The 13037-nt window shown below is 50.9% G+C and overlaps 1 protein-coding gene across 5 annotated transcripts in view; it reads left to right on the top strand.

Annotated features, from left to right (window-relative positions):
• RAPH1 (Ras association (RalGDS/AF-6) and pleckstrin homology domains 1) overlaps window positions 1-13037 on the top strand; it is a 375673-nt gene that overhangs the window by 225835 nt on the left and 136801 nt on the right. For 2 of the 5 annotated variants that reach the window (XM_085648932.1, XM_085648934.1), the window contains one exon: window positions 10817-10891. The exons of the other annotated variants lie outside the window; for them this stretch is intronic. In XM_085648932.1, the coding sequence (XP_085505058.1) occupies window positions 10817-10891 (75 nt within the window). The remainder of the gene's footprint in view (window positions 1-10816; window positions 10892-13037) is intronic. 5 annotated transcript variants of the gene reach the window in all.

Here is a 13037-nt window from a genome sequence, read left to right on the forward strand (position 1 = left end):
ATGTCTGGTGGCTCAGTGGACCAATGCATTCACTCTAGAAATCTGTTTGATCCATGGTCGCTGGTTTATATCCAGGTCGCTGGTTCATATCCAGGTCGGTCCACGCACTCTTTGGTCTTTCTGAGTTTAATAAAAGGAGTACCATTGAGCTGGGTAATAATAAACATCTCTTATCTGTCAATGGCTCCAAGAAAATGCCTGGGTGGTGAATGCAGCGCTCAACTAGTACACGTTATTTAATGTATGTTAGAGAGGCAGACCTGCCAGCTCACATGGTGGTTCTGTAGTAGGGGATCTCTGTGTATAGTCATAATCTATGAATAATCCCCGCCCATGTGCGGGGACCCCGGAGCAATCAAAAATATCTCTTAAGCTGTCCCGCATTTGCAAACCTGCAAAGACACTTAAGAGACAGACAAAATAATACAGCCTAATCACAACAAGGCTGCACTGGCCAGCACTTCCTCTGAAGTGAACACAAAAGCCAAAATAAAGTTTAAATGTCATTTTTATTCACATCTGACATCCTCCTTTATTACCACACACTCCCTTCACCAAAATCCCTTTAAACAATAGAGAGGAAGGGGTGGACAGACAAGCCCTATAGGCTGTCATTATGTGTCTGCTAAAGGGATACCGTGCCTTTAAGAAACTCTCCAGAGACCCCCGGTATCCCAGGATGCACAGCCAACACAAGTTACTTTCAGTTCTTTTTTCCGGCTCCTGCTAGCAGGACCCTGGAGCTTGAGCTCTACCCTTTTGGGTGGTTTATTTGATTAAAATTGGATTTTTAGGATAAATAGAGATTTCATTCGACGTCTAGAGCCTTTGTCAACTACTGCCTGCAATCTGGAGCAGTTTTGGCCCACTCTTAGCATGGCTTTGTTCGATAACTGCCCTGAGTGTGGGAGGAAAAAGGCCAAGACGGACCCACATGATGTTTGTATCTTCTGCTTGTCGTCCTCACATGTCCCAGCTACATGTGCCATCTGTAAAACCTTTTCAAAAAGGACCCTGAGGGACAGGGAGAAGATTCGCCTTCAGGGACAGGAGCAGCAGAGGACCGGTGGGACTTCGGGGCATGGAGGGTCTCATTCTCCCTCCTCCGCCCATGCTTCAGCCCCTGGAGGGACCTCCGGGCAGAGCAGGGAGCAGAAACGGCGCCTACCGGCTGGTAGGTCGCGTTCGACGTCGAAGGCGACGACGTCGACGGCGAGGGAGAAGGCACCGGTATGTTCGCCGTCGATCCAGGGCTCTGGGTCGCGGCAGCCTCGGCGTTTGACGTCGAGAGAGGGGCCGGCGAGACCCGGGACCGGGTCGCCGTCGCAGGTGTCGCGGTCGACGTCGACACCCCATCGACGTCGTACCGAGCCCCATGGAAGACTTCACTCGCCACCTTCGCCGTCGACCCACGGCTCGACGCTGACGGAGTCGACGCCGAGATCCCGGCGCCCGCCGTCCAGGCAGAGAAGATCGCTGTCGAGGCACAGGTCGCCGTCGAGGCACAGGTCGCCGTCGAGGCACAGGTCGCCGTCGAGGCACAGGTCGCCGTCGAGGCACCGGACGTCGACGTCGAGGCACCGGACGTCGACGTCGAGACACCAGCGTTCGACGTCGAAGCACCAGAAGGCGACGTCGAGGCAGAAGTCGACGCCGCGGCGACGGACGTCGAGGAGGCATCGGTCGACGTCGAGGAGGCATGGTTCGACGTCGAGGAGGCATGGTTCGACGTCGAGGAGGCATGGTTCGACGTCGAGGAGGCATGGTTCGACGTCGAGGAGGCATGGTTCGACGTCGAGAGGACGCTCGACTGCGAGACGGCGTTCGACGTCGAGGGCGAATAGACGCCGGACGAGGTCGACGTACAGTTCGACGTCACGGACATCGGGGAACACGTCCTCCGTGATTACGATCTCCAGTCGGGGATCGGGGAGACGCGGACGTTCCCAGTCGGTGGCTTCCACGCGGGACAGGCCCGCCAAGAAGAGGAGAGTGGCCGCGAGCCCGGACAGTTCTGGTGCGGGCTCTCCTGGAAGGAGTGATGGGGCTTCGGAACATCTGTCCCCGCTGCGTCCTCAGCAGCCGCCTCTGCCTCCTGCGCCCGATCTTCCACCGGCGCCTGATCTTCCTCCTCCTCCTCCTCCTCCTCCTCCCCCTCCTCCGCTACCTCTGCCCGTGCCTCAGCGGCCTGCATCTCCACCGCAGCCGCCGCCTCCGCCCCGAGGGCTCCTCACAGGCAGAGATCTCGCTCTCGCCCTCGCAGGCGATCACGGAGTAGGCGCAGATCGTCCACTCGCTCTGGGCATGGACGACGGAGGTATCGGTCTCGTTCCAGAGGCTCGAGGGGCACGAACTCTTCTGGGACTGGACAGTTTTCTCCCTCGCTGTCGGAGACGCCTTCTCCCCGCGTCTCGCCGGTGGTTGACATTGACACGTTCCAGGAGGTGCTGATGAGAGGGGCGGCGAAGTTGGGGATATCAGTCACTACCCCTATTCCCACTACTTCTGTGATCTTTGAAACTTTGCATAAGGCTCATCTGTCGCGCCCCCTCCTCCCATTGGTTCCGGGGTTGGAGGAACCTGCAATGGAGGTGTTCTTGACGCCGGCCGTGGTGAAACCGGCGCCCTCGAGACTGCTGAAAAAGTACAGGGCTCCTGACTCGGACCCGGCGTTCCTCAGGGTGGATCCTCCCCCGGACTCTGTTATCGTGGCGGTGGCTCATAAACAACACTCTACGACGCCTTCGTCCACGGCTCCTCCGGATAAGGAGAGTCGCAAAATGGACTCCTTGGGGAGGAGGATGTGCTCCACGTCGGCCACTACGATGAAGGCCGCTAGCGCCTCCGCTCTGTTGGGTCGCTATGACAGGTCCCTTTGGGACTCCCTGCAACAGTTCGCTGCCTCCCTGCCTAGAGACAAGAGGGAGGACTTTCAGGAGGTGCTGAACGAGGGCATGATGGTCTCTAATCAGATCATCAGTGCGGCGGGGGATGTGTCGTTGCTGGCGGCCCATGGGTACTGCCACGGCATACACATGAGGAGGCATTCCTGGCTGCGGCTGACACCGCTCAAGCCTGAAGCGCAGCAGAAGATCGCCAATTTACCGTTCTCTGGCACGACGCTGTTCGGGTCGCATGCGGATGACGAGATGGCCCGCATGAAGGCTGAGGCGGAAACCCTGAAGGCGGTGGGGCTGGAGAGGCCCAAGGAGCAGAGGAGGTCCTTCCGATCCTCGGGCAGGCGCTACGCCAAGCAGAGAGGTCAAGGGCGTCAGTCGGGCCACCAACAACAGCCCCAGCAACAACAGCAGTTCCCGAGGCAGTCCTTTCAGAAGCGCCAGAGGGGCAGAGGACAGCATCAGTCCTCGTCGGGGAACAAAGGCCCGGCCGGGTCGAAGCCCTGAAAAGTTACTTCCCCCTCATCCGTTACCAGCTCCGGTGGGGGGAAGTATTCAACACTACCTGGCAGAGTGGAGGACAATAACGCAGGACAAGTGGGTGCTGAATATTGTTTGCAATGGTTACTGTCTTCGCTTCACCAGCCCGCCTCCACAGATTCCACCTGTGCGCTCCTCCTACATGGTGAGGGAGCTCCAGCGGGAGGCGGACGTTCTGTTAAAAAAGAGGGCGATAGAAGCGGTTCCTTTGAAGCAAAAAGGAAGAGGTCTCTACTCACGGTTCTTTCTCGTAAGAAAAAAGGACAAGAACGAGTTCAGGCCTATTCTGGATCTGCGTCAAGCAAACAAGTGGATCCGCAGAGAAAAGTTCCGTATGTTGTCCCTGCATCAGATTTACCCTCAGTTGCATCGAGGAGACTGGCTGTGCGCCATAGATCTGCAGGACGCTTACTTTCATGTGCCGATCGCACCAAAGCATCGCAAGTTCCTGAGGTTTCTGGTAGGCAACAACCATTACCAGTATTCAGTACTCCCGTTTGGCCTGAAGTCTGCACCACGGACGTTCTCCAAGTGCATGGCAGTGGTCGCGGCACACCTGCGGAAGACCAAGGTGTTTGTGTATCCATACCTGGACGATTGGTTGATCAAAGCGTCCACTTACCAGGAAGCCCAGTGCCATTTCAACAGGACGGCGGCTTTGCTTCATCGACTGGGGCTGCACGTCAACATGACGAAGTCAGTGCCGGTCCCCGTGCAGTGTCTCCAGTACTTGGGGGCTTCGGTCAATACTTTGACCGCAAGCGTGTGTCCTTCGGAGGAGAGACGCTTATCGATCCGTGGGAAGGCTCGGCATCTCATCTCAGCCCGCTCTCCTACGGTGAGGACGGTGTCTTCCTTACTGGGGTCGATGGCTTCTTGCATCTTTCTCACCCCCAATGCACGTCTGCATATGAGGCCCCTACAGGAATGTCTGGAGGATCAATGGGACCAGAGGCGGGGGCGTTGGGAGGACAAGATCCAGTTGTCTCAACACGCTCGGCAGTCTCTGAAATGGTGGTGTGCCCCAGGGAATGTCTGCAAGGGGACTCCTTTTCACAAGGATATTCCGGTCCAGACCATAGTGACCGATGCGTCTCTCCAGGGCTGGGGAGCGCATTCGGGCCCTCTTCAGATTCAGGGGATATGGTCGCAGATGGAGACGACTTACCATATCAACTTTTTGGAACTCAGAGCGGTACACTTGGCCTTAAAGGCGTTCCATCCCTCCTTCAGGACGAACTCCCTGCTGGTTCAGACGGACAATACTACGACCATGTATTACCTCAACAAGCAGGGGGGCTCACGTTCACGCACCCTGTCTCGGGAGGCACAGGCGATCTGGAACTGGCTGGTGGCCAGGAACCTGACGATCACGGCGACCCATCTGCCGGGGGTGCAGAATGCCCAAGCAGACGCGCTCAGCAGGCTCGTTCAAGAGAACCACGAGTGGGTGCTAAACGACGACGTGCTAAGAGACGTCTTCGCAGAGTGGGGCACGCCGGATATAGATCTGTTCGCTACGGCAGAAAACAGCAAATGCCGCGACTTCGCGTCCAGGTACTACCAACCAGGGACGCTGGGGAATGCCCTATGGATCAGCTGGTCCAACAGCTTTCTCTACGCCTTTCCACCCATTCCCCTGATCCCGGCGGTGCTGATCAAGCTGTCGCAATCCAGAGCCAGAATGATCCTGATTGCTCCGGAGTGGCCGAGGCAATGGTGGTTCACCGACCTTCTTCACCGGTCTGTTCTGCCACACAGACGCCTGCCGTGTCGGCCGGACCTTCTCACGAAATTCGGATGACAGATGGTTCACCCCAATCTCTCGTCCTTGAGTTTGGCAGCATGGCTCCTGAGCTAGTACAGTATGGACACTTGAACCTACCTCAGGACTGTATGGAGATCTTGAAAGAGGCGAAGAGACCGTCTACGAGGACTTCTTACGCCTATAAGTGGAAGAGATTCTGCTTATGGTGCAAGGCAAAGGACTTTGACCCTACATCCTGTAAAGAAGATGTTGTTTTGCCTTATCTGCTGCAGTTAGCTCAATCTGGGCTTAATTTTCAGTCTATTAAGGTTCATCTCGCAGCTCTGACTGCGTATAGGAAAGGCCCTTCTCAAACCTCATTTTTTCAAATCCCTGTGATTAAGGATTTTTTGGAGGGTTTGCGTAAGGTGTTTCCCCCTGTTAGAAGACCTTCTCCACCATGGGAATTGAATGTGGTGTTATCTAGATTGATGAGGGAGCCTTTTGAGCCTATCCATAAGGCTTCGTTGCAGCATTTGTCTTGGAAGGCTGCCTTCCTTGTGGCCATTACATCGGCCAGGAGGGTGAGTGAGATTCAGGCTCTGTGTTGTCAAGAGCCGTATACTGTGTTCCATGCTTCTAAAGTAGTGATGCGTACCCATCCTAAATTTTTGCCTAAGGTGATATCAGATTTCCATGTAAATCAAATGATAACTTTGCCTACGTTTTTTCAGCATCCTTCCTCTCCGGCGGAGAGGTCTCTGCATTCACTTGATGTACGTAGGGTACTGAAATTCTACCTGGATAAGACAAAAGATATCCGCAGGTCGGATCAACTGTTTGTTAATTATGGTTCGGTAAGAACTGGTTTAGCTACCTCAAAACAGTCCATTTCCAGATGGATTGTTTCCTGTATTCAGCTTTGTTACCAAAAAGCTAATAAAACGTTGGGGGGTAAGCCTGCGGCACATTCGACTAGAGGCAAGGCTGCTACTACAGCTTTGCTTAGGAATGTTCCCATTGCTGACATTTGTAAGGCTGCCACCTGGAAGTCGGTCCATACGTTTACGAAGCATTACTGCCTGGATTCTGATGCTAGGGCAGATGCGCAGGTCGGACAGGCTTCGCTGAGGAATTTGTTTGCACAGTGATTTGTTGGTGGTTGGGCTTACTCCACCGCTGCTTGTTGGTTGGGATGGGCTTGCCATTCTATTCATAGATTATGACTATACCCAGAGATCCCCTACTACAGAAGGAGTAGTTTCTTACCTGTAACTCCAGTTCTGTAGTAGGGGTATCTCTGTTATAGTCATAAGCGACCCTCCCTCCTCCCCGGTGGAGTAACCTGATAGTATCAGGCCTGTTGTTATACACCTTCAAAAAGAACTGAAAGTAACTTGTGTTGGCTGTGCATCCTGGGATACCGGGGGTCTCTGGAGAGTTTCTTAAAGGCACGGTATCCCTTTAGCAGACACATAATGACAGCCTATAGGGCTTGTCTGTCCACCCCTTCCTCTCTATTGTTTAAAGGGATTTTGGTGAAGGGAGTGTGTGGTAATAAAGGAGGATGTCAGATGTGAATAAAATTGACATTTAAACTTTATTTTGGCTTTTGTGTTCACTTCAGAGGAAGTGCTGGCCAGTGCAGCCTTGTTGTGATTAGGCTGTATTATTTTGTCTGTCTCTTAAGTGTCTTTGCAGGTTTGCAAATGCGGGACAGCTTAAGAGATATTTTTTTTTTTTTTTTTTTGAAAAACCTTTATTGACGTTTCAATCATTTACACGTATGGGCCTACAACCCCCCGGGGCCGGCCGCTAAGTAATCAGAACAATAAAAGCAAATGTAAACACAGGCGGCACCTCGGAGAGCAAAATCTTCAATCCAATATAGTCCGGCCAATGAGCCGCGCAGGTAGGACACCAGGAGAAAAAGGGTTTTTCATTTTATGATAAGACAAAACAGTAGGATCAGGTGCCAAACAATTCCCCAACAGCGATAAGGGGCAAGGATAAGAGACGTAAGCAATAAGCAGCAATATATTGAATCAATGGCGCAGACACAGGAAAGTCCGGGTGGGGAAGAATATCAAAAACAGTTGCGCCTGCAGACCCCAATACCTAACGCCCAGCGAACACCCCGGAAACTGTGGCACACATAAAGAGGCAACGATTCACAATAAGGGAAATGTACCGCGCTGATCCCAGAAAAAGGAAAACAAGAAGAAACAGAGAAGAAAAAGGAGGCCATGGAAAAAGAGATAAAGACTAAAGAGTCCCCTCCCCCAACCCCCCACCCTGCACCTCTGCGAATGAGTATGGCCCCACCCCCCCAGCAGTGTGCCTGTCGCCCTGGAACTAGACCCGAAATATAGAAGAAACAGGGAAAAAGGAGTAAGAAAGAACCCCACCAGACGGGGGGGCGGAGAAAGTATAATAAACTGGAGGAGGGCCTTCAAAACATACCCCCGGCTTCTCCCTCCCGCACGGTGAAGTCTCCCCACAGCAAACAATAAGCAGCACCAAGTCGATCATATCAAAGAAGGGGGGGGAATGGGGAACATTATGCACCAACTATGCGAATAACCGTGAGAGCACGCAACCATGAGTCCGCCCGTCTACTAGGTGACCACCCCCGAAGGATCAGCCTCAGCCTTGACCACTCTTTGCGATTCTGCCCATGCCTGCCCCTCGACCCAGCACCATGTCCGATGTTCCAAGGTACAGGAGTGTCCAAAAACAACCGGGAAGCGACGCACACAGGTGGGGTGGAAGTCTCTGAGTACCAGCACAGACCGCATCATGGAGGGGCGTCTTTTCCAGTGCTGCCCCAGGATCTGCACTGCACACAAGGTCCAGACAGGCTGAATCAGCCAAAGGAGACACACGTTGCTGGAATTGTCCCTGGGTCGCCGGAGACCGTGCACGGGACGAGACCACCATCTTCCACTCAGGTCCAATACCTCCGGAACAGATCAAGCCCACAGTTAGCCGACCACACGGTAGCATACTGTCCGGAGTGTCCTGCTGTGCACTAATCGCAGGGGGGGCCGCAACATCTTCCTCCTGTGTGCAGTGTGGGAAGCCACTGTGTACCTGTGGACCAGCATGCCGCCACTGTCCCAACGCCGATGCCACCCCATCTAGCTTCCTCCCCAGGACCCCGGCGCCATGAGCCAAGGAGAAATGAAGGGCACCAAGGGCCTCCAGGAGGTCACCGTACCCCAGAGCAGCTCTCTCCGATCGCTCTGCCACACTCCCAAAAGTCACACACCCCCAATCCTGCTGCGACCCAGTGGACAGGATGGTAGGCTGCATAGCAACAAAATGGCCGCTGGGAAGGCCCGACTCGTATTGGGGCCAGGACCCCGGGACAAGCGCCTCGAGGTCCACGTCGCTGAAGACAGGGATCCTGGGGCAGGCACAAATTCAGCCGTTGCGCGGTCACGGGCAATAGTCGTCTCCGCCACGGACCAGCTCCCGCGAAAAGCCGGGAGCAGCCCGCAAGGATCAGGGCGAGCTAGGGACGGCGTCCGGGCAGCTCACCGTCAAAGGCAGGGGCAAACACCACAGAATCCGAGAATTGCTCCCCCAGGCGTGTCCTCGGTCCGCAACGCTCAGCAGGGGGAGCGACTACAGCAAAATGCAGGCCGAGGGCAGCACCACTCCGGCGGACCGACTCCACCCAATCACCACAGGCCGCTGTTGTTAAACTGCCACCCGGCCAAGGCGTCCACTCGAGGTCCCGGCTCCGGGGCCGCACGGGCCGCAAAGTTCAACCGCTGATTTCTCCGGCGGTACGGCAGCCAGAAACCTCGGAGTCACACGATCGGTTGCCACTTTCGTTTACAAACACGATCTCATAGCGCAGAATAAGGATCTCATGCAGGATATCCGTGCGGGATGCGGAGGTTCACGGAGCCGGGAATCTACGCTGCCGTCCCGGTCGCCATCTTGGCTCCTCCCCTCTTAAGAGATATTTTTGATTGCTCCGGGGTCCCTGCACATGGGCGGGGATTATTCATAGATTATGACTATAACAGAGATATCCCTACTACAGAACTGGAGTTACAGGTAAGAAACTACTCCTTCCGTGTGTCACACAAATTCTGCATTGTTAAAGTGCTCAACCAGTGAAGAGCTGACATCACATGGAGAACCCAAAGTGAGCAGGTTTCCAGATCGTCTGTGATGGCTCTTCACTGTTATTATAATAGTAAATTGTATTTATATAGGGCTTAATACCCCTAACTAGGCATTGAAGCAGTTTGCGGAAAGTAGCACGCTACTTCAGAACCCAAGTTTAGATGTAAATAAGTAATGGGTTAGTAATGTATGCTCCCTTTTCGTACTAGAATTAGTTGTGTTAAGGTTGTTTAGTTTATGCTTTTGAGATTTCATGCATTCATTACAGTGCTCTTCTTTTTGCGAATGAAATTTTAGTACATCTGGGCCCCTTAGCTCCTTCATATTCTGGACCCTGTCACTTTGTAGTCATGTTATAGGTTAGTAGTGACCCTGCATGCTCTACTGATGTTGTGCCCTGTTTTACGGTGTGCACTGCCTAATCTGTCCTTTTATCTTCTGTCTGGCTGTCTGCCCCTCTTACCACGTACTATATTTACCCAAGTGTCTTGTTAGAAACAGCTGCATGTTCCATGCCACATCTTCTTACTTTGCAACTCCCCCTTCTGCTAGTCCTCTTTTCTCCACTCCTAGCACTCTTGTCTCTTCTGTTCAGATCAAATCCATCCATTTGCTATCGAGGGCATCTTTTGCAGAAGGGATAGCACAGAGCCCTTCAACATTAGCCAAATATCCAATACACCAGATGATATGTTCGCAGCCTTACTCTGAAAATGCTGCCTGTCGACATTAACCTGATTAACTCAACAGAAGTATTGATGCAAAAAGTGTTTGTGGTCATTATCATTGTTTCCAGGTGGTGGTGATTTTGAAAAAAATGTTTTCAATTCTTCTTCTTTAGTAGGATGTCTTGGAGGTAAGAACATTCTTGGTGAGTCGGGGTGTTGCATGTTTGAAGAGTGAATGACTTGGGCATAACTTGTACCATGCTCCTACCACTTCACAAATCATTTAATTTGCATTTCAAAGTCTATTGGATATCTCAAATGAGCTCTTTCTCAAATATTTCGGCATCACAAGCTCAAACGTATTCTGCTGTGTCTTAAAACTGTTTCCCGTATCTGGAAAGATCGTCAGCTGTGAATTCTGCATCTGCTTTGTACTCTGGATGATGTAGGCTAGCAGTTTGCTAATGTAATTGGCTGCTTGGTGTTTCTGCCAGGCATCAAACCTACTAATTGGGGTTGGGGTACTCAAGGACTATCAAAACAAAGACTAGACGAATCATTTCAAAAGAATGTTGGTCAACTCGTTTTCCTTTGGTTTAAACTGTGTGCACTCTATGCTATTTTGCTCTCTTGTTGGGTCTAAGCTCTTGCTAAAGGGACTTTCCCAGGCTTCACCACTTGGGGTATGCACCACTTTTCTCTGTTTTATGCTATGTATATTCTTGTCCCTTTTGCTTATCTATTTTATAATCAACACACCTCTTTAAAAAAAAAAATTGCTGCGCTGATTTCTTGTCTTTTTTTCTTTCCTTTTGCACAAGCATTCCTATCTGGACAGGGAAACCTCCCTCCTTCTGAGAAACATTGCAGGGAAGCCTTCTCATTTGCTGACCAAGGTGATGCTTCATCTCTTCACCTGCATGCCTCTTTCTTGTAGCTAGCATGCCATTTATGAAATGGATGAAGGGCGCTAGACCAAATAATTCCGATTGACTCTTAGGGGTTTCCAATGTCTAAGTGGTGTTTTAAGCCAGGATTTCAGAACAAGCAACTTTACACCTATCCAAAACATATCTGTGACAATTTTTTAATGCTCAGATCAAAATTGCCAAATGGATTATTTAATCTGTGTCTGGCTCGCCATTACCAAATCCATTTCATAAACTCAATAAGGCACTCTGGAGTCGGGCGCTTCGCAGTGTGTTTTGCCTCTTTGTATTAGTGGATGTAGGCATTTGGGTTTAACGCTTAGCATACGAGTATGGTGTGATTGCTGTGTTATGTATTAGAAGCTGGCAACAATGATGTTCTCACAGAAGTTCTTACGTTGCATGTGTTTGTTTAATACTGTTTGTTTTTCCAATGGCGCTTACTGGTGGTTGCATGTTTCTAGGCATGTACTGCTTTGTCAAACAAGGGAATTGCGATACTACTGTGCCTAAAAACGCAAACTATGAAATCACTGCTACTGGGTTCTATCTTAACTTTCCTCAACGTTGTATGGACTTGGAATATCACAATATATCCCTGTACTCACTTCTCTTGACTCTTGAAACTCGGGGTGCCTAAGTTCAGGCTGCAAGGGACGCCGAACTCTGGTCTCCTAGATTCACAGTCGACAACTTGGGTAGGAAAGTCAAACTCTTTATTGCAGATCGAGTGCTTTGAAGAAAAGACCCATAGGTTCCTCATATCTTCCATCATATTGTAAAGCCCAGACTGAAAGTAAACCATGGTTCTTCTAAAAATGATTGGTAGATTTAGATGTGACAAAAATAGTCAGACTCCTACATCTTAAGATACACTCCTGCAAATTGTAATTTCCTCCCTTCTCACCCTATACCTGCCTTCATTGAAGTCTCTTCTTCCTTGCTTGTACCTGGTCCACCTTGCGCTGGATCCACTTTGTTCACTGCAAATGGCCTAGACTCCAGGGCTTGTTGCTGATTTCTTTCCTAACCTGGCGTGCTCCTCCTTGTGTTGCGCTCTGCACTGTGCCAATGACTTTTCCATCCTGCACAGAGGTTGTGGGCTGCTTTTACAGCATGGACAGGAAATATTATTTGCCGGAAACCTTTTTTTTGTTTTTTAATTGGAATTGCGGTAAACGGTTTACCAGATACCTGTACTCTGGCAAGCATCACATGTATATCTTGGAACACTTCTTTATTGCAGAAAGGAATTATGACTACCTTTTAAATATTAATGATAATGATTTTACATGGATTACAAACTGCAGTGTTTATTGTCTACTATGCGAGCAACAATCATCTGCTTGTGCGAGAGTGCTCGTGTACTCCCCGGGCACCTCTTGTAAGTCCTCTGAGTCCTCCCTGTCTGAAACATGCTATAGGCAAATCTATAAAAGAAAGCCTAGCCTTATACACCCTCTTTGTTCTTATCCTTAACACAAGAACGGTTCCAGTTAGTGGTTCTACGTATTTGCTTATTAAATTTGAAAACGTTATTGCATTTGACAGTCTGTGGGTCAAATGCAAATGTACAGTGAACAGTGTTATAGCAACATTAGATGTCGTGTATTTTCATCACAAGTGTGGCTGTAGATACACATGCTTAGCATATTTATACTGTCTAGTGTTGGGCTTGAACATTTGTAAGTTGTTTGAAGTCTCATGAGGTGTTGCCGACTCCTCTCAGTGTACATTGCGCAGAGGCAATGCACACTGAGAGGTGCAACTCCATGTTCCTGGTCTTTATTCAGCCATCGGTGTCGGACATTCACCGCATGGTCCAGAGTCTGCCATGGTCTCCATGTGCCTGTCTGGCCCGAACGTTGTCCTAAACGAACTCTTGTGTTGGGCTCTATTGAGCTCCGATGTCACCTCGGTCTTCAATGGAAACTTTTCAAGCCTCGAGGACCGTAGTTGTCCTCAAAATATTTTCAGGTCCAAGCCCCCTTTGGGGGCCCAACATACTTTCAGGCTCCTTGTTGCCCAAGAATGAGCCAAGGATAATGAAATGCACATTGCGCCAATACTGTGCTTGTTGCCCTGCCAAATATCCGTGGAGTGACCAACACGA

Source organism: Triturus cristatus, chromosome 3_2, assembly GCF_964204655.1.
Source record: "Triturus cristatus chromosome 3_2, aTriCri1.1, whole genome shotgun sequence".
Taxonomy (NCBI): domain Eukaryota; kingdom Metazoa; phylum Chordata; class Amphibia; order Caudata; family Salamandridae; genus Triturus; species Triturus cristatus.